The sequence below is a fragment of the Cannabis sativa genome, chromosome 7 (assembly GCF_029168945.1).
Source record: "Cannabis sativa cultivar Pink pepper isolate KNU-18-1 chromosome 7, ASM2916894v1, whole genome shotgun sequence".
In the NCBI taxonomy this organism is placed as follows: domain Eukaryota; kingdom Viridiplantae; phylum Streptophyta; class Magnoliopsida; order Rosales; family Cannabaceae; genus Cannabis; species Cannabis sativa.
Genome location: NC_083607.1, coordinates 19,802,821 through 19,828,863, shown reverse-complemented (window position 1 = coordinate 19,828,863; position 26,043 = coordinate 19,802,821). Strand labels below are relative to the sequence as shown.

The 26,043-nt window shown below is 30.0% G+C and overlaps 1 protein-coding gene across 1 annotated transcript; it reads left to right on the top strand.

Annotated features, from left to right (window-relative positions):
- The first annotated feature begins 12,427 nt into the window (after nt 1–12,427).
- On the top strand, nt 12,428–14,368 carry LOC115696433 (GDSL esterase/lipase At5g03820-like). Its single transcript, XM_030623335.2, has 5 exons — nt 12,428–12,880; nt 12,980–13,110; nt 13,266–13,502; nt 13,800–14,058; nt 14,142–14,368. The coding sequence occupies exons 1-5, from the start codon at nt 12,619–12,621 to the stop codon at nt 14,333–14,335; spliced, it is 1,083 nt and encodes a 360-aa protein (XP_030479195.1). The 5' UTR covers nt 12,428–12,618; the 3' UTR covers nt 14,336–14,368.
- Nucleotides 14,369–26,043: the final 11,675 nt, after the last annotated feature.

The following is a 26,043-nucleotide window of genomic DNA, read 5'->3' as shown; positions in this document are numbered from 1 at the left end:
GCCACTTATTGTGGAGTTTCAAATTGATTTTTTTTCATTATTTTAATGCCAAATAATTCCTAACCTAAACCTAGTAGTTGCCTATAAATAGAAAGTGATGGCTCAGTCAAAACACATGCTTTCATTAGTTTTCTGACAGAAATTTCTCTCTTCAGAAAAACTGAGCCTTCCCCACTTTCTATACCTGGCCGAAACCCTCTCTTGTCTTTTCCCTTCATCAATTTCGACCCTATTGAAAGAGTAAGTGCCCACACACAGCAAGCAGTAACTCAATCATAGATTGGAAGACTGTGAAGGATCAAACTTGAAGAAGAAGGACATTCGGGCTCAGATCTTGATTATACTCTGCTATAGAAAGGATACAAGGGTTAGAGATCTGAGTGGAAGGAGACATTAATTCCGCTGCATCAATGTAAGGTTTTCTTAACTTTATATGTGTTTAATTTATCGTTTTAGAAAGTTCATATTTAGGGTGTTTAAACAACATACTTGTGATTAGTTACTAGTCGTTGCCTAAATCCTTCTATGGTAATACAATTTCAGAATGATGTAATGGTTGTATACTTAATGTAAATCATTACTAGATTCATGGATGACCTAATCAAAATCTTAAGAAAAGCTGGAACTGTTAACCATGGTTTCTTAGCTATTCTAAGTGATTAGGGGTGGACCATCCCATTGTCAATAGATAAGAAAGTGTTTGTTCAAACAAATACTACTTTTCTAAGAAAATGACTAAGTCTGAAAAACAAGTAGCAAATAAAGGAGATATTTAATTCTTGATTCCAAAAGTGTTCTATCATCTTATATAACATATGATGATCCCACTGCCTCTGTTGTCTTGTCACAACCGAAGAGATAAATACCATTTAGTTTTTCTTAGACATAATTCACGGTACCTTGTCGTAGTGGGAGAGTTTCTAGGAACTCACCTTCTTATGACTTGGGAGACACTAGTGATTAAAATCCATTGTGAGTTTAAACAAGTAATGGATTGTCAAGATAAGAAACTAAGAAGAAAGCCAATAGAACTATGGTTTAATCCATTCACATGGAGTAACCTAAAGTTTTCTATTACAAGGACATAAAAGGAAATTTTCGTTTATAAGTCCATTCAATGGACTTAACAAAACTTCCTGTTCCTAGTATTATAGGTTTGAGTTTATCTAAACCTATGGCTTGTGGTATACCTGGTAATTACTTACTCTAATGCAAGCAACTTACTTTAGTAAGATGCTGAAGCATTTTCTTTCTAATGAAAATCTATAGAAGCTTCACAACTTCTAAGGCATAGATTTTATTTATCTAAGGAAAAGTCTTAACTATTCCAGAAAAGATAAAGCCATGAAAGAATTTCTTACATCAACAGTGAGAGGTCTTAGATATGCTTTTGTATGCCTTAGACCAGACACCTGCTGTTGAGTGGGAGTAATGAGTAGGTATCAGATTAATCCAGGAGAAGAACATTGGAAGACAATCAAGTAAATCTTAAGATAAAGAAGAGGAACTATATGTTAGTCTATAAGGGTGTGTTTAAAACTCTTAGACTACACCATATCAGATTTCAAAAATTTGCCTTTGTGCTAGTAAATTTTTCTGATAAGATGGTGGTTACTCTGGGGGTGGAATAGTGATTTTAGAGAAGTGTAAAAACCTATCTGAAGTCTCTAGGTCTACCAGAGAGAGACTGAATGTTAAAGCTGCAGGAGAGGTACTTATTCAGTCTAAGGAAAGTTCTATACATCTTTGGCACCATTCCAAATTGCCTTAAACTACTAGTGTTAATTTCCTGATTAACCAAAAGTAGTTGCCAAAGGTATAGAATCCAGTATCCCAAGAGAGTAGACATATAGAGAGGAATTTCACATTATCAATGATTTTGTGATTAAGGAAGAGTAATGGTGGAGAAAAGGTTGTGGTTAATTCAATTTTTCAGGTCCTATTACGAGGAGTTTACTACTACTACACTTGATTTGTATATCAAGGTGTTGAGATTATTTGAAACGCACTTTTTGTTTTATATTAGTGCAAGTGGGAGTTTGTTGGGTTTTATGCCCTAAATAAAACTCATTTCAATATAATCAGATTTACTTATTAATATAGATCAGAAATAACATTTAATGTTGCATGGTTCACATGATTTATTTCATGATTATATGTACATAATGTATAAATTCATCTGAAACCCTTTTCACATACTTGATCCTGTTTATTGTGCCGTCAACACATTGGAAAGTAAACATGACTATGTGAATAAAGTTTCCTAGATTTATGAGACATAGGGTTTTACTGATATGATAATCTACAACAGAGTTTACTTGCATTTGGAGAAGTGCTATGTTCTTTCCAGAGCATTGGTTAAAGTAAAGCTCAGGTTGGATGCATGGAGTATGCATCGGAAGGGACCGATATTGAACTTTGACTTAGATTTATTAAACTTACCGTAATATCTATTCAAGTCAATATCGCCTAGTTGATCTTAGATCAAATGTTCTTAATCCTGTTATGATTAGGCTCAATCTTGAAAGGCTATTCGTGTTCTTTGATTTGTTAGTTAAGCCTACTTTTAGGTCAGGGTGATACGTACATTTTGGGAACACGGTAGTGCAATTGAGTGGGAGCGCTAGCATAAACAAGGAATCTATAGCTTCTATCTGGCGAATAGTAAGCAAAGGATGATCTCCTTCGAGCTTGACCAAACGAACATAAATGGTGGAGTACTCATTTCACATAAGCTGAAATATCATTTATACGGGGTCAAGTGTTTTAAGGATAAAATACATTGTAGGGTGTAACGGTAATTTAATCCCTTTACAGTGTAGATCATTCATATAGAGGATCATTGATCACATTAGGATTATAACAATGGATAACTAATGATGTGTCTATATGGTGGAACATATAGAGCATTCTATATACTGAGAGTGCAATTCTAAGTTCTATGCGTGGATTCAACGAAGAATTAATAAGTTAGTGAATTTTAGTGCTAAATTCTTGATCTACTTATTGGAAGCTCGGTTATATAGACCCATGGTCCCCGCACTAGTTGAGATAATATTGCTTGTAAGACTCATGTAATTGGTTTTGATTAATCAATTATAATTCTCAAATTAGACTATGTCTATTTGTGAATTTTTCACTAAGTAAGGGCGAAATTGTAAAGAAAGAGTTTATAGGGGCATATTTGTTAATTATGATACTTTGTATGGTTCAATTAATAAATATGATAAATGACAATATTATTTAATAATTATTTATAGTTATTAAATAGTTAGAATTGGCATTTAAATGGTTGAATTAGAAAATTGGCGTTTTTGAGAAAATCAGATGCTAAAAAGGTAAAACTGCAAAATTGCAAAAAGTGAGGCCCAAATCCACTAGTATAGGGCCTGCCACTTTTGTAGGAAATTTAAACTGATTTTTTCATTATTTTAACGCCAAATAATTCAAACCTAACCCTAGTGGAATGCTATAAATAGATAGTGAAGGCTTCAGGAAATTTACACTTAAATTTCTACACTTCTGATTCAGAAAAAACTGAGCCTTCTCTCTCCCTATCTTTGGCTGACCCTTCTCTTTCTCCTTCCCTCTTCAATTTCGAAATCCTTAGTGTATGAGTAGTGCCCACACACATCAAGTGATACCTCAATCATAGTGAGGAAGATCGTGAAGAAAGATCATCAGCAAAGGAGTTTCAGCATCAAAGATTCAGAGAAAGAGATCCAGGTTCAGATATTGATAATGCTCTGCTACAGAAAGGAATCAAGGGCTAGATATCTGAACGGAAGGAGTCATATTATTCCGCTGCACCCAATGTAAGGTTTCTTAAACTTTATATGTGTTTAATTTATCGTTTTAGAAAGTTCATATTTAGGATGTTAATAAACATACTTGTGAGTAGATCTAAGATCCTGGTAAAATAATTTCCAACAACTGGCCTCAGAGCCATGGTAATTGATTTACTTGCAAGAAATTTGGACTTTAAAACGATTGTTTGTATGTTCTTTGGATGGTATCATGTTGTATTGAGTGTTATTTGATGATTGATTGATGTTTGTGAAATTTTCGTGAAAAATAATTGCGATTTTATCTCTGGAATTATTTTTATTGGATAGTATGGAAAAAATTAAGCAAGTTAGCCTTTTACAGAACTCAATTTGGATTTTATTTGAATTAGTTATGATTTTTTGAAGATTTGAAAAAATCGGGGCTGTGCTGATATTTTCCTGCGATCGCAAATATGTCCGTACAGTTTCGAATTTTTTCATTTTTCTTCGATTTTTCATGCTTTTTCATGGAATTAACTTCCAATTTTTTGTATAGTATTGTATTTATACTATCACTATTCCTAATTCAATTCTAACTATCATTTTGAATTAATTTAATATTTTTTAAATTTAATTCAAGATATTAGTGTAATTTGAATTTGAATAGAATTAGTATCTATCTTCTTGCTTAAAAATCTATCTTATTTTTAAATTTGATTATATCTTATTTTTTTTTTAAATTTAAGGTCAGATTTTATAAGATATTTATAAAATCTTTTAATAAATTTTTAAGATATCTTATCTTTTAAGATATTTTTAATTATATCTTATCTTTTAAGATTTTTTTTAAAAATTAAATCTTTTTAGATATTTTGACCTTATTTAAATTTAAAATAAGATATTTATAATCATGTAATTTTAAATAGATATAAGATATTTTGCTAATTTTTTTTTAAAATTTTGTTATTTTATTTATTTAAATTACATTTAAAATTTGAAAAAGATATTTATTTATATTTTCTAATTTTTTATTTAATTTTTATTTATAAAATAACATTTAAAATTTAAAAGTAGTTAGCAAATTTTTGAAATGATATTTAGGTTGGTTGAAACCTAATTTTTCAAAAATTGTAGGTTTAATTTTAAATTTTTATTTAAAATTTTGAATATTTTCAAATTTTTTTAAAAAAAAAAATTCGAAATTTTTTATTTATTTAATTAATTATTTTCGAAATTAAATATTTAATTTAAAATTAAATAAATCCTACATCCAACTATCCAACTAACCTTGTTGCAGGAGTATGTGGTTTTAGCTTGTATGTAAGTTTTTAAAACCTATTATTACTTGATTGCAAATAGCCATGGTTACCTTTTGCCAGATCTAATGATCTGATGGCTCCCTTGGTCAAGTTAATAATTTGTAACAGGTATATTTACAATCTTCTTTCATCTGTGTATGACCTAGCAACATGATAGGACCCATCCAAAGTGTGCCTGTGTGAGCCTATGTGTTTAATTTTATTATATACTTAAAATAAATTGTACCAAAATTAATTATTTAAATAATTAATTTCACAATGTATAATATTTTCCTATTTAATATTAGAAATAATAAGTAGTCTAGAAATAACTATCTAGAAAATATCTTATTTCACTAAGTATCTTTTCAACAAAAATTTGAAAAATATCTAATTTAAGTTACTATAAAAAAATAGAACTTAAATATTTTAAAATTTAAATTTAATTAAATATCAAAAATTAAGTTGTAACCACTTAATTTGAAAAATATTCCATTTTAAGTTTAAAACTAACTTAAAAAATATCTTAAGAATCTTTAATAACTAATGCCTAGAATTCCTCAACTTAATTTTAAATTTAAATAAAATATTCAAATTTAAGTTAGATATGAAAAATCAGTTAAAGTAACCAATTTATAACTTAAATAGGAATATTTAATTAAATAAGCTCCAGAAATAATATCTAAAAACTAAGAGTGTTTTTCTTAAAATTAACTTTAAAATATTAAAATGAAAATAAATTTCGTATATTTTAAAAGTTAATTATGTTGCTAATGAATTTTATTAGGTTAAACTAATTTAATTAACCTAGCACAGTTATTCAAATCAGGCAAATGGGCCTTCACAATTGGGGTAGTTCATGTGAGGGCGAGCTGGGTTCAGTATGTCGTATGCACTTCTATTGGCCCCTAACTCTCACACAAGGCCCAAAAGAGAGGAATTTAACCTTAAAATAAATAACTATTATCAATTGAATAGGTCCAAAAACTAAATGGACCTAAATAAAATCTATCATGGTATGACATTTTATTTAGCAACAACCTATATGCATCTATATAATAAAATAAACATATAGGTTCACACAGGCACACATTTGGATGGATCATATCATGTTGCTAGGTCATACACAGATGAAAGAAGATTGTAAAATTTACCTGTTACAAATTATTTACTTGACCAATTGAACCATAGGTTAAAATCAGATCATTGGATCTGTCAACAAGTTAACTATGGCTATTTGCAATCAAGCAATAATAGGTTTTATAAAACTTACAAACAAGCTAAAACACATACTCCTGCAACAAGGTTAGCTGGATAGTTGGATGTAGGATTTATTTAATTTTAAATAATTAAATTTCGAAAAAATAATTAAATAATAAAAAAAATATTTATTTTCGAATTAAAAAAAGTATATATATTTTTGAAATTAATAAAATAATATTTAAAATTAAACCTACAATTTTGAAAAATTAGGTTTCAACTAACCTAAATATCATTTCAAAATTTGCTAACTACTTTAAAAAATTTAATGTTATTTTATAAATTAAATATTCAATAAAAATAAAAAAGATAAATAAATATCTTTTTCAGATTTTATGATTTAATTTAAATTAATAAAATAACAAAATTTAAAAGTTAGCAAAATATCTTACTTCTATTTAAAATATCATGATTATAGTTATCTTATTTTAAATTTAAATAAGGTCAAATTATTTTAAAAAAAAATATTTAATTTAAAAATTTAATATCTGACTTTAAATTTAAAAATAAGATAAGATATAATAAAATTTAAAAATAAGATAGATAATTAAGCAAAAAAGATAGATATTTACTATTTTCAAATTCAAATTACACTAATATCATGAATTAATTTTAAAAAAAAAATTAATTAATTTAATTATGATATTTAGAATTGAAATAGGAATAGTAAATGTCTAAATACAAAACTACACAAAAAATCGGAAGTTAAATCCATGAAATAGCAGGAAAAATCGAAGAAAAACGAAAAAAAAAAAATGCGAGTTGTACGGACAGTATGTTGTGCATACTGTCTGCGCGCGCAAGGGGAGTGCGCGGCCGAGCAAGCTCGGCATTGGCGCTGGAGGTGTCTAGCAGGATTTCCGCACGCGAAAGCTCAATTTCAGACACGAATTCGTGTCCGTGCGCGTAACGTCCGAGGGAAGCCCCTTATGCACGCGCGTGGGGCAGTGACACCATCCCGATATTTTTCTAAACTTCAAAAAATCATAACTAATTCAAATTAAATCGAAATTGAGTTCTGTAAAAAAAGTAAATTGCTTAATTTTTTCCATACTATCCAATAAAAATAATTCCAGAAACAGAATTTCAATTATTTTTCACGAAAATTCACAAACATCAATCAATCAATCATCATATAACACACAATACAACATGAAACCATCCAAATCACAAACAATCGTTTTAAAGTCCAAATTTCTTGCAAGAAAATCAATTACCATGGCTCTGAGGCCAGTTGTTGGAATTTATTTTACCAGGATCTTAGATCTACTCACAAGTATGTTGTTTAACACCCTAAATATGAACTTTCTAAAACGATAAATAAACACATATAAAGTTAAGAAAACCTTACATTGATGGCAGCGGAATAATGTCTCCTTCCATTCAGATCTCTAACCCTTGTATCCTTTCTGTTGCAGAGTATTATCAAGATCTGAGCCCGAATGTCCTTCTCTTTGTGTGTGATCCTTCACAGTCTTCCAATCTATAATTGAGGTACCACTTGCTGTGTGTAGGCACTACTCTATCACTAAGGGTTTCGAAATTTAGAAGAAGAAAAGAGAGAGAGAGAGAGAGAGAGAGAGAGAGAGAGAGAGAGGTTGGTTCGGCTATAGAGAGAGAGGGAAGGCTCAATTTTCTAAAAAAATAATTTTCTGACAGAAGAGGTTATGAAAACTTGTTATTTGACTGACCCATCACTTTCTATTTATAGGCAACTACTAGGTTTAGGTTAGTAATTATTTGGCATTAAAATAATGAAAATATTAATTGGAAAAAGCTATCCAAGTGGTCGGCCATAAGTGTTAATGGGCCTTACTTGGATTTTGCAGTTTTCACAATTTTTATTTCTACTTTCTCAAAAACGCAAATTTTCTAATTCTAACCTTTTAAATGCCAAAACTAATTATTTAATAACTAAAATAGATTATTAAATAATATTGTCATTTAATTTAATTATTAATTAGACATATAAAGTCTATTAATAAATAAATAAACCTAGAATCTCTTTTCTTTACAATTTCGCCCCTGCTTAGTGAAAATTCACAAATTAGACATTGTCTAACTTTAGAAGTATAATTGATTAATCACAAATCAATTATTGAGTCTTACAAGCAGTATAGTCTCAACTAGAATGGGGACCATGGATCTATATTTTGAGCTTCCAATAAGTGAACCGAATTTACTATAAGTAAATTTCTACTTATTAATTGTTCGTTGAATCCACTCTTAGAACTTAGAATTGCACTCTCAGACTTATATAGAGCATAATATATGTTCCACGATAAAGATATGATATCTCATTTAACTATTGTTATAATCTTATTGTGATCAAAGATCCTCTATATAGATGATTTACATCGAGATGGGATAATTTTACCGTTCTCAGCCCTCAACGTATTTTGCTCCTTAAAACACTTAGCTACCTGTAAATGATGTTTAGTGATCTAAGAATTAGTCACTTAAACAAGAGCTCATCCATTTACTTCTATTTAGCTAAGCTCGAAGGGAATCATCACTTGACTTCTATACACCAGTAGAAGCTATAGATTCCATATTTATGTTCAGCATTCCCACTCAATCATACTATTATGTTCCCAAAATATACGTATCACCCTGACCCAAAAGTAGGTTTAACTAATAAATCAAAGAACATGAATAGTACTCCTGAGTTGAGCCTAAGCATATCAGGATTTAGATTCTTTTAATCTTAAGATCAACTACTGATATTGACTTGGAAAGATATGACGGTAAGTTTATAATATCTTAACTAAGTTGCAATATCGGTCCAGTCCAATGTATACTCCATACATTCGAAACTAGTATACTTTACCAATGTCCTGGAAAGAACATAACACTTACTTCAAGTGTAAGTACACATCATCGCTGATTATGACATCAGCGTAAATCCAAAACACTGATGAAACAGGGACTTAGTCTTTTGATTCATATTATCACAATCACATTCCACTGTGTTGACGATATTGTAATTGTGAATAAACATATGATCTGGACTTAACAGATTTTGTGTGTAAATGTAATAAACATATTAAACCATTAGCATGTAAAATTCATGCAAACATAAATCACTTCAAATTTTTTATATTGATAACTAATCAGATTGTAAAGGGTTTTATTTAGGGCACAAAACCCAACACAAAGGTGAGCATTGGGAGTGATATTTTTGACTTTGTCACAACATGTGGAACTAATAGGTTTTTGCCTATATGTGAACCCAAACATCTCACCAATGCATGGCTTGAAATCCAAGTATTGATTCATGCAAGCCTTCTTATTGTTGTAATAATCACCAATATTACCATTATAAGGCCATGGAAATCCTTGGGTGGAACTAATCAATAATGACAATGCCAATGCCAACAAAATAAATGTGTTCATTTTCATCATGAATTCTGATATAAATAATTCTGATCAAAACCTAAGTTTATTTATGATTTAAGCATATACACTGAACATAAAATATCACCCGTACAATATGTCTCCTGTTCTGTTTTACTATTGATTAATAATAATAATAATAATAATAATAATAATAATAATAATAATAATAATAATAATAATAATTAATTAATTTTATTTGAAAAAATTATTAATAATAACAAGCGTTTTTTATTTGAAAAAAAGAGTTAGTTATTTGGCAATATAATTCAAATTCAGAAACATAACCAATTCCTATTTTAGAAATCTTATGTTGTCATCAATAAGTAATTATTAATTATATTGATGATTAAAAAAACCTAATTAATAGAAAACTGATAATTTCTTGGGCAAATTATTATTATAATTATTTAAAATAAAAATAAATATCAATGAATGTTTTGTTAATCTTGTTCACATCACAACCAACCATCCATATTCAAAACGTCCAGAGAAATATTGTTCTAAAAAAACTTTAAACTAATATAAATATAGAATCTGTCACTACAACAAAAATACTATAATATTATTAGAAAAGTATTATGATAAATGAAAAAAAAAAATATAGGGTATATATATCAATTGTGTTTCGTATCAAATTGAGATAGTTTTAAAAGCCCAGTCACTCTTTAGTACTAAATACTAATAGGCCCAATCAGAACAAACCATTTCTAAGCCCTGTCATTCACAATCCAATTCTCAAATCCTAATCACATTCATCGATGATAATCATAAATATTTGTTTCGATGCGTATACCTGATTTAGTACTATAAAACTAACAATCTGGATCCAAATCCTGATTCGAGAACCAAACTCGGACATAGACCCAGATCTGGGATCCAGACTTGGACTTGGCTTCGGTACTCAAAACTTGGAACGTGACTCGTACCCGGACACAGACCCCGAAGTTGGGACTTTGACCTAGACCCAGACTCGAACGCTAACTCGAATCCCGAACCCAAACCGAACTTGTACCCCGGACCTAGACCCTGCACTGGAATCTGGACCCTGAACCCGAGACCCGAGACTCGACTCGGATCTAGACCCAGACCCGACCTAGACCCAGATTCGGACCCCAGACCGGTACTTGGACCGAACCCCAGACTGGTACTCGAACTAGACCCAAACCAAGGACCCGCAGCTAGGACCCGACCCAGACCCGGACCAAAGACTTGGACCTAGGACCCTAGACCCCGAACCCCGAACCTGGCCCGTAGGTGGTGTTGGGATTGAGTTTATTGAAAACATATTATAACATTACACAATCTATTAATATAAGTCGATGTCAAGCATAATATTACATTAAATAATACTAATACAATACAATCTAACACAATACAATACAATATAATACGACATACCAAACGAGCCCTTAGAGAACATAACTCTGGAGAATTGTTCTTAAGCATTAAGATCAAAAAATTACAAGTGAACTAGCCTATAAAAACCTTGTGTTCATTTTCGTTAAATTTCTTTTCGATAAAGTAGTTTTTACTTTGATCGATGTTTATTCTTGTGTTCATCTTACTCATTTACGATCTTTTTAGATTTGCTGACAAAACACTGCATCAATAAGTATTATATTAAATTTTAATTTATACTAAAATATTATATAATTATATATATGCCTATACAAATTAATAGCACTAGTTTTATATAAAAATATTGCACAAAATACAACTCAATATAATACTATATATACAATATAATATGGTATACCAAACGAATTTTAATACATATAATTTAATTATTATTAAAATTAGGTTGATATATTGTATAATTAGTTAAAAGATGATCAGAACAGAAAAAGAAAAAAAATTAACAAAAGGACAGAAAAGCTTAAGTTTCCAAGAAGATTGTGGCTAGCTAGCTTTGTGAGAAATGTGTGGTAAATGTGTTGTTTGTTTATATAGTTGTCGTTGCTATGAAAAATTATCGTTTTTATGAAAGTTTACGTATCAAATTGATATAAGAGGAATATGATCAATACACTTATTATACAAATTTTAGTGGACCGTAAGAAATTTTGTGCTCTTATTTAAAAAAATGCATAATATTTTTCAATATAAAAAAAAATGTATATTTTTAAAGAAGAATTTTTTTTTTAAGTTAGTGGGTCCTAATAAATAAGTATATAAGCATGAAATTACATTTTATACTCTTTTTATATTCTCCTTTTGAATTTTTACATTTTTTTTAAAGTCTATCATTTTTACCTTTTTTTTAAACATTGTACCAATTTTGCCCCTATTACTTCAAGATACTCTCCATGTGACTCTGTTATGTCAGGGTATTTTGAGTACAATACATATAAAAAGAAGTATATTTCAATTAAATATAAAATTAAAGGTAAATTTGATTAATAGATTAATAAAAGTGATATTTTTCAACTTACCCCCTTAACAAGCACAGGGATAGCCCAGTCCGTCTATATGGGCCTGCATATGTATAATCTCTCCAATAATAATATTTTATTATAAATATATAAATAGGCAAACAGGATTGTTCACGTGATGAATTATTTGATTCATCTATGCATGCATGCAAGAAAAGATGTTTCACTAAAAATTATTATAACTTTACTTGTATAATTAATTGTAATCATGCATTAAATGTTAAACTAATAAACAAAACGAAGTTAAAGATTACTACTAGTTAAATTATATCTAACCAAATTCAAAGATGATGAACCCCATTAATCCTAGAAATTAATTATAAGGGAACTTTGTGTGTATATATATAGATGACTTCCTGGTTAACATTTACATCAATCCAAATTAATCTTACTCTTTGCAGATTTTCTCAGCTAATTAAAGTTTCCTAGTTTTCTCTCTACTTAATTAACTACTCATCATTAATGGCTTTCACAACTCTTTCCTACACCAAAATTATGATGATCATGATGATACTTATTTTGATCATGCTAGAAAATACTTACGTTAAAACACAAAGGATTGTACCTGCAGTCTTCGTATTCGGAGACTCGATTGTAGATGTTGGTAACAACAACAATTTACCGACTCTCATAAAATCAAATTTCCCACCGTACGGAAGGGATTTTGCAAATCACAACTCAACTGGCCGATTTTCTAATGGAAAATTGGCCATTGATTATTTAGGTATGTAATTATATCTTATAATTTTATTGAAATATATTTATATTTTCACTAGTCATTAATTAACTAATTATATTTTAATTTTTGTATATAATATGGCAGTTGATGCTCTCAACTTCGAGTCCTATCCACAAGCTTATCTAAGCACACATGGAAGTAGCAATGAACTTTTATTTGGAGCAAATTTTGCTTCAGCTGCTTCGGGATATGATGATTCTACCGCTAATTTATACGTAATTAATTTTCTATTTTACAATTTTTTTTTCAATTTTATTAGTAAAAGGGTTTGCATTATATTAAATGGTTAATTATTTTATCTTAATGTCGTAATAATTAAGACCTAATTAGATTAATTATTAATGAATAAATGTGTTTTAATGATGTGTAGTTTAGCATATCATTATCGAAGCAGCTACAATATTTTGGAGAATATCAATCGAGAATTGTTGGAATGGTAGGGCAAGCAAATGCTTCGTCCATATTTTCAAGTGGACTTTATATAGTGAGTGCAGGGACTAGTGACCTAATTCAAAATTATTATATTAGTCCCATTCTTCGAGCTACCTATCCAAATATTCACAACTATTTCAACACTCTTCTCAGAAATTATGAGCAATTTATTGAGGTACATTTAAATATCCATTTACACTATATATATATATAAGACAATTTAATCACAATAAAAAATTACTGGTAATTAAAATATAATATTTCAATACAAATTAACACAATTAGTTACAAAAAATTATGAATTTCGTTATTAATATTTTTATTTATGGATGATAAACAATTTTTATAATTAATTAGTTACAACTTGTTTACTTTAACGTACTTAAGATTTTTTATAGTATTATACACTCACAATTATAATTGATTATAAGATTTTTTTTAATTATGTTGTGATTATGATTTATATATATAGAATTTGCATTCAATGGGAGCAAGAAGAATTGGAGTGGCTTCATTGGGACCTCTAGGGTGTTTGCCTGGAGCCATAACATTATTTGGAGTTGGAAATAATAATCAATGTGTGGATAGACTCAATTATGATGCTATCTATTTTAACAGAAGATTAAATTCCACCTCACAATTGTTAAGGAACAGGTTACCTGACCTGAATTTGCTTGTGTTGGATATATACCAACCCTTGTACAACCTTATCAACAATCCTATCGAAAATGGTACGTACGTAATAATAAATTTATAATTTTTTTATTTTATTTTATTTTATATATAATTGATACATAATCATTATATTTTGTAGGGTTTTATGAGACGAGAAAGGGTTGTTGTGGATTAGGGATAGTAGAAACATCAATACTGTGTAATTCATTATCAATTGGAACATGTTCGAATGCATCAGATCATATTTTTTGGGATGCTTTTCATCCATCTCAGGCAGCCAATCATTTACTTTCTACTTATATGATTGGTGCTGGTTACTCCCTTGTCACCTAATTGTATTTATTAATATGTTCATTTATTATGTAATAATTAGTTATATTTATTATATATATCAATTTTAATATAGCTAATAATATATAGATCATGTCTTATGAATTATCATATATATTTATTTTAATATTTTTAAGAACATGTTATTAATTATGATAATTAATGGATGTTATTTATGATCATGATATATATTGCTAATAATACTACGAAAATAGATTAGTGAACCACTTTGAGAGATAATATTATTATAGATTTTATTGAACCACTTTGAGAGATAATAATACTAAAATCTATTAGAATCTCCCAATGCACATTATTATAACATTTTAGAGACCCAAATCTCACCAGTTAACATCATGATCATCTATCTTCTTCAATGTTCTAATTTTCTCTCTCTCTCTAGAATTTGATCATGTGGCCAAAGAAAGGTTTGCAAATTACATATTGAAAAACATAGGAATGGCTTTTATTTCCAATATATATAATCTAACATCACAACTAGAAAAAGGGCATTTTTCTTTAGTTTTTAAGCCAGTTTATCTTCGGTTTTTATTAAAAATTCACTACTGAAGTCATTTGAGGCGATGACATATGTTTTAAAATACCGAAGACGTAAATGGGGGCTACGTCTTCGATTATTTTATAAAAACCGAAGACATAGACTATTTTTCTCTTCAGTTTGCCTTCGTCGTCATCCTCGTCAGGGGTAGCTATAGCGATCGGAAAGAGGGTTTGAGCGAGGGTCGTGGGTCTTGAGGGTTTGAACGAGAGGGTCGTGTGTCATGGGTTAAGGGGTTTCTACAAAGGGGGTGTAATAAACTAAAGGGTCTCGCATGATATTGGAATATACACACATTTGTCTTTGGTAACTCCCAAAATACCGAAAACAAAGGGCTCCACGGTATTTTGGGAATTACCGAAGACAAACGTCCTCCTACAAAATCTCTACTATTATAAAAAAAAAATTAAACCCTTTTTTACTTCGGTTATTAACAAAGACCAAAAATATAATTAAAATTTCACTAAAAAAGCAATGATATGGGTATTAAAATAGTTTATCTTCGAATTTTTAATTTATTAAAGATGAAAACTGAAAATAAAAAATATAATTGTAGTAGTGCATGAAACTTTGTGAGGTAGTGGCAGTTTTTCATTTCTTCAATTTATAAAGTTTCAATTAATTGATAGCTAGAGATAAAAATAAAAGAAAAATTATAACATCATTAAGACTTATAATAATTATTAATTGAATAAAATAACCACCACAAAATAAGAAAAGAAATTGTATAGCATATGAGGGGAGAGAGAAGTGATATAACATGATTGAAATGACTTTAAATTACCAGCTGACTTTGAAAGTTTGTAGTTTAAACTACAAGTGTCAATGTTGTCTCCCAACATATTAATCAAAGCCAACTTTCTTCCATATGGGAGAGATAAAGACTTTTAGAGTATTTGTGTGATTAAGTCTCTCCCATAAGAAAGAAAGTAGCTTTAATTAATTAATGTTGAGATGTTGGGAAATAATAACAATCTACCAACATTATTATTATATTTTCATTTAATTTTTTTGAAAATAAATAATATTGGAAATTATTATTATTTCCTACTCATTAATTAATTGTATCTATGAATAATATAGTGTATATGTATATGTGTACAGGTATATACTGACATGCATATAAATAAAGTTTTTACATAGTGAATTAACCTTAATTAACTATTATATATAGTCTTGTTTGTTTGGTCATTCAATTAATTAATCGGCTGTTTTGATTCATATTGAAAACATGATATTAAGTAGATGAGTCACTCTTTTGTTAAGAGAATATCAGACATGCAAATTAAGCTTCTTCGGAAGCTGTATATACAATTACATACAATAATTACTGATTATGTTAATTAATTAATATTAATAATAATAATAATAACAATATGATATAGAAATAATAATATATGTAATAAATTATAAAATTTGAAAATTTAATTGCATTTATTTTATCAAAATAATAATAATAATTATAATAATGTTCATCCACGAAATAATAATAATAATAATAATAATAATAATAATAATAATAATAATAATAATAATAATAAATAAGTAAATTCTATAAAAATAGCTATAGCCGGATTAAAAATTTAAAATCTTGAAAGACATTAACCCTAAATGATGGATCATGGGGATGAGAGTTGATGTTGGCAATAATCATGGCATTTCAGGCTAATCTTTGACCATCGAGTATTAGTACACGTGTTAAAGACGCTAAGATAAGTGGTGCAACCATGAAGTATTAGTACACGTGTTAAAGACGCTAAGATAAGTGGTGCAACATGACGAGTTCATTGGTTCATCCTTCGAAAAATATCTCAACATCTGTTTAATGCATGATTCTGGCATAATGTTGCACTCTGGACAATTTCTTATGTTATAATTATTGGAAGACAGGGGAGGAGGTGGCAATGGACGTGATGGTGGGGATGTTGGGTTTTATGCCCTAAATAAAACTCATTTCAATATAATCAGATTTACTTATTAATATAGATCAGAAATAACATTTAATGTTGCATGGTTCACATGATTTATTTCATGATTATAAGTACATAATGTATAAATTCATCTGAAACCCTTTTCACATACTTGATCCTGTTTATTGTGCTGTCAACACATTGGAAAGTAAACATGACTATGTGAATAAAGTTTCCTAGATTTATCAGACACAGGGTTTTACTGATATGATAATCTACAACAAGAGTTTACTTGCATTTGGAGAAGTGCTATGTTCTTTCCAGAGCATTGGTTAAAGTAAAGCTCAGGTTGGATGCATGGAGTATGCATCGGAAGGGACCGATATTGAACTTTGACTTAGATTTAATTAAACTTACCGTAAAATCTATTCAAGTCAATATCGCCTAGTTGATCCTAGAATCAAATGATCTTAATCCTGTTATGATTAGGCTCAATCTTGAAAGGCTATTCGTGTTCCTTGAATTGTTAGTTAAGCCTACCTTTTGGTCAGGGTGATACGTACTTTTTGGGAACACGGTAGTGCAATTGAGTGGGAGCGCTATCATAAACATAGAATCTATAGCTTCTATCTGGCGAATAGTAAGCAAAGGATGATCTCCTTCGAGCTTGACCAAACGAACATAAATGGTGGAGTACTCATTTCACATAAGCTGAAATATCATTTATACGGGGTCAAGTGTTTTAAGGAATAAATACATTGTAGGGTGTAACGGTAATTTAATCCCTTTACAGTGTAGATCATTCATATAGAGGATCATTGATCACATTAGGATTATAACAATGGATAACTAATGATGTGTCTATATGGTGGAACATATAGAACATTCTATATACTGAGAGTGCAATTCTAACTTCTATGCATGGATTCAACGAAGAATTAATAAGTTAGTGAATTTTAGTGCTAAATTCTTGATCTACTTATTGGAAGCTCGGTTATATAGACCCATGGTCCCCCCACTAGTTGAGATAATATTGCTTGTAAGACTCATGTAATTGGTTTTGATTAATCAATTATAATTCTCAAATTAGACTATGTCTATTTGTGAATTTTTCACTAAGTAAGGGCGAAATTGTAAAGAAAGAGTTTATAGGGGCATATTTGTTAATTATGATACTTTGTATGGTTCAATTAATAAATATGATAAATGACAATATTATTTAATAATTATTTATAGTTATTAAATAGTTAGAATTGGCATTTAAATGGTTGAATTAGAAAATTGGCGTTTTTGAGAAAATCAGATGCAGAAAAGGTAAAACTGCAAAATTGCAAAAAGTGAGGCCCAAATCCACTAGTATAGGGCCAGCCACTTTTGTAGGAAATTTAAACTGATATTTTCATTATTTTAATGCCAAATAATTCAAACCTAACCCTAGTGGAATGCTATAAATAGATAGTGAAGGCTTCAGGAAAATTACACTTAAATTTTCTATTTTTCCTTCAGAGAAAAACTGAGCCTTCTCTCTCCCTATCTTTAGCTACCACTTCTTCTCTCTCTTCTTCCTTTGAATTTCGAAATCCTTAGTGATTAGAGTAGTGCCCACACACATCAAGCAATACCTCAATCATAGTGAGGAAGATCGTGAAGAAAGATCATCAGCAAAGGAGTTTCAGCATCAAGGATTCAGAGAAAGAGATCCACGTTCAGATATTGATAATGCTCTGCTACAGAAAGGAATCAAGGGCTAGATATCTGAACGGAAGGAGTCATTATATTCCGCTGCAACCAATGTAAGGTTTCTTAAACTTTATATGTGTTCAATTTATCGTTTTAGAAAGTTCATATTTAGGGTGTTAATCAACATACTTGTGAGTAGATCTAAGATCCTGGTAAAATAAATAATTTCCAACAGGGGACGGAGGTGACCATCGAGGAGGAGAAGGAGGAGGTAGAGGTGAAGGCAGATGTTGTTGCGAATTAGCGCAATAAGTTTGGCTATTCGCAAACCAATAATAAGGCAATGGATCAAGAGCGCAATTAGTTGGGGCTGCATTTGTGATTACGGAATAACAAGATGAACTCATTGGACATTTCAAAATATTGAAATTAGATATTTCGAATGCACATGGTGCTACATTTGCAAATTGTTTAAAGCAAAATCTATAATCATCCCAAAAACGGAATCCCTCACTCAAGCTAGTACAAATTAATGAAATGGAAAACAAGAAGGAATAAATATAAGTAATTTTCTTCATCTTTGCCATGGAAACGATATTTGAAATATTACAAAAATAGTTATTAGCTTTTAAAAATAATTTTTAGTGTTATTTTATCATAATTTTTTTTAGTGTTAGTTGGTTGAGTTGCATCATATTATCTATAATAATTATTTATTTTCAATTATCATATAAGTCTTTAATTTTTTTTTTATTTTTCATTTTCAAAACAATAATGATTAAAGTTGGAACTAAGAGATGATATTTTCTTAAGTTAAAAATAAATTTAATTGTTTGGTTACATAAATAATTGCATCGAGTATTCGATAAAATTATAAATTATGTTCTTTACCAAAATCATATAAAGTTATGGTTTGTAACTGTTTTTTTCAATAAAATACTACATGCTAAATAAGAAGATATATAATGAAAAACCGAGTTTTTACAAATGTCAATAATATATATGAAAATATAAAACTGTATACCCCTGCAGAAGCAGAATGTAATTCTATTACTGCAGAAACAAGTTTTGCAACGACAAAACAGAAGAGGCAGAATATAAAAATATTTGTAGAAATTTAAATAACTTGACATAAGAGATTTGTACGTGGTATCAGTGTTCTCCCGAACACTCCTAGTCCACAGGGCCATGCCCAGAGAATGAAATCAATTAATAAAGTATCAACAATTACAAAGACAATTGACTTAAACAAGTTTAGACTCCCTCTAAATGATTGTCGTAATCCTTTGTAATCCACTTTATGAATCTGACTTCTGAAACACCTTCAAGCCCGAACTCCCTTCGTCTTTGAAGTGTGAGTGCTTACTTCCTCAAGAAGTAAGGCTTCAACAAGTCTTCTCCCAAAGACCAAAGTGCTTACTTCCTCCCGAAGTAAGGCTTTATCAAGTCTTCTCCCGAAGACCAATCTCTTGTTCAATCAAGTCGTTCTTCACAAACTCTAGGACAGAGTAAGAACATAAATAAACTACTAGAACCTAGATGAACAACTAGGCTCTCACAAAACAAAGAAACTCTCTTCTCTCAAATAAGATAAGTGCAAAAAATGAATAATGGAAGAGCTGATTCGAATGGCTGCTCCCTAGGCTCTATTTATAAAACATAGAAAGCCTAGAGACAACTACAAGATCGAATCCACAGCTGTACAAAACTTTCCTAAGAAAAACACGATCTGCAGCATCAGATTCGGATGTTGACGCAGTAGATCAGACCAGAAACAGGAAACTTGCTATAATCGGGTCCGATCCTCTATTAATTCTTGATTGCTTCCAAAAACAGATTAGATATTCTGATTGTATCAAGATACAATCGAAATCAATAAAGAAAAGGCAATAATCAAAGTTTCCTTAAAAAACCAACTTTCCATAAGAGAATTGCTTCTCTTATAAGAAGTTTCCAAACAAAGGAAAGTCCAGCTGAAAAGTGCATCTTTCCTAACATAGAAAAGAGCAACTAAAAACCGAATATACAAGGTAAGAAATCGGGTATGAATGCAAAATAATCTTACCATAAAGGAAAAATATTTTGTTAACTAACTTGCCAAAAAAAGACTTTACGATCTCCCCCTTTTGCACTTTAGATGAACAAAATATTTTTTAATACATAAGTACCTGCAAATTTAAGTTAGCAAGAACAAATAACAACTCCCCCTTGGTGACACAATCGAAAACCAAAAACAACAAACAAACATGCTAACTTTTAATCCAAAAAGATCGCAAGTACCAAACACAACTCCCCCTAGAAAAAGGGTTCAGAGTTGATAAAAATAAACAGTTAAAAAACAAAATATTACTCCCCCTTTTTGTTTATCTAAGGGCCAAAGATAACAAACATGAAAGTATAGTAATATGTCCAACAAAAGCAATAAAAGAAAGAAAAACTTATTCTCTATAAAGCTTGTTCAAGGAGGACAGCTGCTTGGAAATCTGTTGCTGAACCTCCTCCATGGTAGCAAGATGATTGTTCACCAAATGAACCTCATTCTTGACCTCCTGGACTTCTGCAGAAGCAAAACTCGAGCTTGCAGCAGCAGCAGCACCAACTTTAGGCCTTTTTGGAAAAACGCCATCAAAATACTCCGAGGGTTGGAATGTTGTTCCAGTCAGGGAAGGCTCAAGAGTGTCATGAGATTGGGCCACATTTTTCTGAGAGGACAAAACCTTAAAGATTAAATTTGGAAACACAAGCTTAAAAGTTGGCTTTTTACCTCTCCAAAATGAAACAATCTGGTTTAAAATGTGGGAGGCCAAGTCGATGGATTCTCTTGAGGTGATACGATAGAGGCATGAGGCTACATTTTGAGACACCACGGTCTTGTTTGAGTTTGGAAGCCAATTGCTAAGAGCAAACCGCATGAGAGATGCATGAGCATAGGTAAGATGTGTAATGCGAAGACTCTCCCCCGATTTCAATTCAGCCCGTGCACCAGTGAGTTCTGTGAGCATCAATTGGCGATCCATAGACATTATGGCATTTGGGACATTTTCTGGCAGTTGCAAGGCTTGGGAAATGTCTTTTTCAGAGAAGGAAAACCATTGTCCTATAACAAACACTTTTCGAAAAAGTCTAGAATTTTCATCAAGAAAATCATCAGATAAGTTAGAATAGAATTCTTTGACAATGTTTGCAATGTACCCTTCGAAACCAGTGAGAGTGTTCTCCCATTGATGGTATTGAATGAACTTAACAATACCATACACCCTATGAGCATGCAAATCGTAATTCCTTTCACTCTCAAACTTTCGGGTAGCATACAAATTCCAATCACGCTCATTATCACAATAGTAGAAACAAGGACAATTGGAGAGAGATGTAGGAATATTACCAGAAGATGATTCCTTCATTGGCTGCTTGCCTTTGGCAGCAGTAGAAGCCTTGGCTGCTGAAGATGAACGAGCAAGTGTTGGAGCAGATTTGGTCAGAGGTGGCTCTAGTTCGAGTTCAGTTTCCTCACTGTCCGAGGAAACTCCAATGTCTTCTGGAATCTCCTTCTCAGAATGGAGAGACACGGATTTGTCTGAGGAATGAATAGAGGGATCCTCCATGGGTTCTTCTGTTAGGTTTTATGCCCTAAATAAAACTCCAATTCAATGTAATCTATTTTATTCAACATCAATAAAGAAACAGAAGTATTTTTCATTCATTTGTGTATGTTTTGGCTCACTTTATCAATTGCTTGTCTAATTGATTTATAAATTCATCTTAAACCCTTTTCACATACTTGATCATGTTTATTGTGCTGTCATCACATTGGAAAGTAAACATGACTATGTGAATAAAGTTTCCTAGATTTATCAGACACAGGGTTTTACTGATATGATAATCTACAACAAGAGTTTACTTGTATTTGGAGAAATACTATGTTCTTTCCAGAACATTGGTTAAAGTAAAGCTCAGGTTGGATGCATGGAGTATGCATCGGAAGGGACCGATATTGAACTTTGACTTAGATTTAATTAAACTTACCGTAAAATCTATTCAAGTCAATATCGCCAAGTTGATCCTAGATCAAATGATCTTAATCCTGTTATGATTAGGCTCAATCTTGAAAGGCTATTCGTGTTCCTTTGAATTGTTAGTTAAGCCCACTTTTAGGTCAGGGTGATACATACTTTTTGGGAACACGGTAGTGCAATTGAGTGGGAGCGCTAGCATAAACATGGAATCTATAGCTTCTACCTGGCGAATAGTAAGCAAAGGATGATTTCCTTCGAGCTTGACCAAACGAAAATAAATGGTGGAGATCTCATTTCACATAAGCTGAAATATCATTTATACGGGGTCAAGTGTTTTAAGGATAAAATACATATTAGGGTGTTACGGTAATTTAATCCCTTTACTGTGTAGATCATTCATATAGAGGATCATTGATCACATTAGGATTATAACAATGGATAACTAATGATGTGTCTATATGGTGGAACATATAGAACATTCTATATACTGAGAGTGCAATTCTAAGTTCTATGCGTGGAATCAACGAAGAATTAATAAGTTAGTGAATTTTAGTACTAAATTCTTGATCTACTTATTGGAAGCTCGGTTATATAGACCCATGGTCCCCCCACTAGTTGAGATAATATTGTTTGTAAGACTCATGTAATTGGTTTTGATTAATCAATTATAATTCACGAATTAGACTATGTCTATTTGTGAAATTTTCACTAAGTAAGGTCGAAATTGTAAAGAAAGAGTTAATAGGGGCATATTTGTTAATTATGATACTTTGTATGGTTCAATTAATAAATATGATAAATGACAATATTATTTAATAATTATTTATAGTTATTAAATAGTTAGAATTGGCATTTAAATGATTGAATTAAGAAATTGGCATTTTTGAAAAAATCAGATACAAAAGGTGTTAAAATTGCAAAATTGCAAAAATCAAGGCCCAGTCCACCTAGCCAGGGCCGGCCACCTATTTTATCTTTTTTAATTGATTTTTTCATTATTTTAATGCCATATAATTCAAATCTAACCCTAATGGAATGCTCTAAATAGATAGTGAAGGCTTCAGGAAAAACACACTTTCTGAATCAGAAAAACCTGAGCCTTCACTCTCTTCTCTAGCCGCCACTCTCTCTCTTGCTTCTTCCTTTGAATTTCGAAATTACCTTAGTGATTAGAGTAGTGCCCACACACATCAAGCAATACCTCAATCATAGTGAGGAAGATCGTGAAGAAAGATCATCAGCAAAGGAGATTCAGCATCAAGTATTCAGAGAAGAAGATCCAGGTTCAGATCTTGATAATACTCTGCTACAGAAAGGAATCAAGGGTTAGAGATCTGAACGGAAAGAGTCATTATATTCTGGTGCACCCAATGTAAGGTTTCTTAAACTTTATATGTGTTTAATTTATCGTTTTAGAAAGTTCATATTTAGGATGTTAATAAACATACTTGTGAGTAGATCTAAGATCCTGGTAAAATAATATCCAACAACTGGCCTCAGAGCCATGGTAATTGATTTACTTACATGAAATTTGGACTCTAAAACGATTGTTTGTATGTTCTTTGGATGGTATCATGTTGTATTGAGTGTTATTTGATGATTGATTGATGTTTGTGAAATTTTCGTGAAAAATAATTGTGATTTCGTTTCTGGAATTATTTTTATTGGATAGTATGGAAAAAATTAAGCAAGTTAGCCTTTTACAGAACTCAATTTGGATTTTATTTGAATTAGTTATGATTTTTTGAAGATTTGATAAAATCGGGGCTGTGCTGATATTTTCCTGCGATCGAAGAACTGTCCGTACAGTTTCGAATTTTTTCTTTTTTCTTCAATTTTTCATACTTTTTCATGGAATTAACTTCCAATTTTTTGTATGGTTTTGTATATATACTATTACTATTCCTAATTCAATTCTAATTATCATTTTGAATTAATTTAATATTTTTTATATTTAATTCAAGATATTAGTGTAATTTGAATATGAATAGAATTAGTATCTATCTTCTTGCTTAAATATCTATCTTATTTTTTAAATTTGATTATATTTTTTTTTAAATTTAAGGTTAGATTTTATAAGATATTTATAAAATCTTTTAGATATTTTAAAATATCTTATCTTTTAAGATATTTTTTTAATAATATCTATTCTTTTAAGATTTTTTTTTAAATCTTTTTAGATATTTTGACCTTATTTAAATTTAAAATAAGATATTTATAATCATGTAATTTTAAATAGATATAAGATAAAAGTAGGTTTAATTTTAAATTTTTTTTATTTTCGAAATTTAATTTTAATTTCCGAAATTAATTATTTTTTAAATTATTTTTCGAATATTAAAATATTTTTTAATTTAATTATTTATTTATTCGAAATTATTTATTTAAAATTAAATAAATCCTACTTCCAACTATCCAGCTAACCCTGTTGCAGGAGTATGTGTTTTAACTTATGTGTAAGTTTTCAAAACCTATTATTACTTGATTGCAAATAGCCATGGTTACTTTTTGCCAGATCTAATGATCTGATGGCTCCCTTGGTCAAGATAATAATTTGTAACAGGTATAATTTACAATCTTCTTTCATCTGTGTATGACCTAGCAACATGATAGGACCCATCCAAAGTGTGCCTGTGTGAGCCTATGTGTTTAATTTTATTATAGATGCATATAGGTTAATGTTGCTAAAATAAATTATCATAGTTCTTGATATGATTTATTTAGGCCCATTTAGTTTTTGGGCCTATTCAATTAATAACAGTTGTTCTTATTAAGGTTAAATTCCTCTCTTTTGGTCCTTGTGTGAGAGTTGGGAGCCATAGAAGTGGGTACGACATACTGAACCCAGCACCCCCTCACACAAACCACCCCAATTGTGAAGGCCCATTTGCCTGATTTGAATGACTGTACTAGGTTAATTACACTAGTTTAACCTAATTAAAATTGAATTAGCAACATAATTAATTTCATTTATTTTGAAATTAATTTAGAAAATCATAGTTTAAAGAATTTTATATTCTAAGCTAAACTATATGTATTTTCTTGTATTTAATTAAATATAGAATTATAACCATCTAGATTCTTTCTGGAACTTATTTTAAATTTTTCATTAAATATTCCTATTTAAGTTGATATTTAGTTATCTAAAACTAACCAACTTAAATCTGAATATCTTTTGAATTCAAAATTTCAAAATTAAGTTGAGGAATTTTAGGCATTGGTTATTAAGATTCTTTAGATATTTTTTAAGTTGATATTTTTTTTCAAATATTAACTTAAAATGGACTAGATATATTTAGGTTAATATCTTTTTGAATATTAACTTAAAATATCTACAAAATTAAGTGGTTACAACTTAATTTTGAATTTAATTAAATCTGATTTGAAAGATATTTAAGTTGATTTTTTAGATTCTTCTAAAACAACTTAAACAAGATATTTTTTCAAATTTGTTCCATTATTATTCAAATTTTTTTTGAATTTAATTAATATATGAAAATTAATTAAAGTTGATTTTTTTTTTTTAAAATCAATTTTGATTTTTAATTT

Bases quoted from the DNA above. Each gene is read 5' to 3' on its own strand.
- LOC115696433 (XM_030623335.2), top strand. From the start codon at position 12,619: ATGGCTTTCACAACTCTTTCCTACACCAAAATTATGATGATCATGATG. The intron at 13,111-13,265 runs GTAATTAATTTT...AATGATGTGTAG, and splicing joins ATTCTACCGCTAATTTATAC to TTTAGCATATCATTATCGAA. The intron at 13,503-13,799 runs GTACATTTAAAT...TTATATATATAG, and splicing joins ATTATGAGCAATTTATTGAG to AATTTGCATTCAATGGGAGC.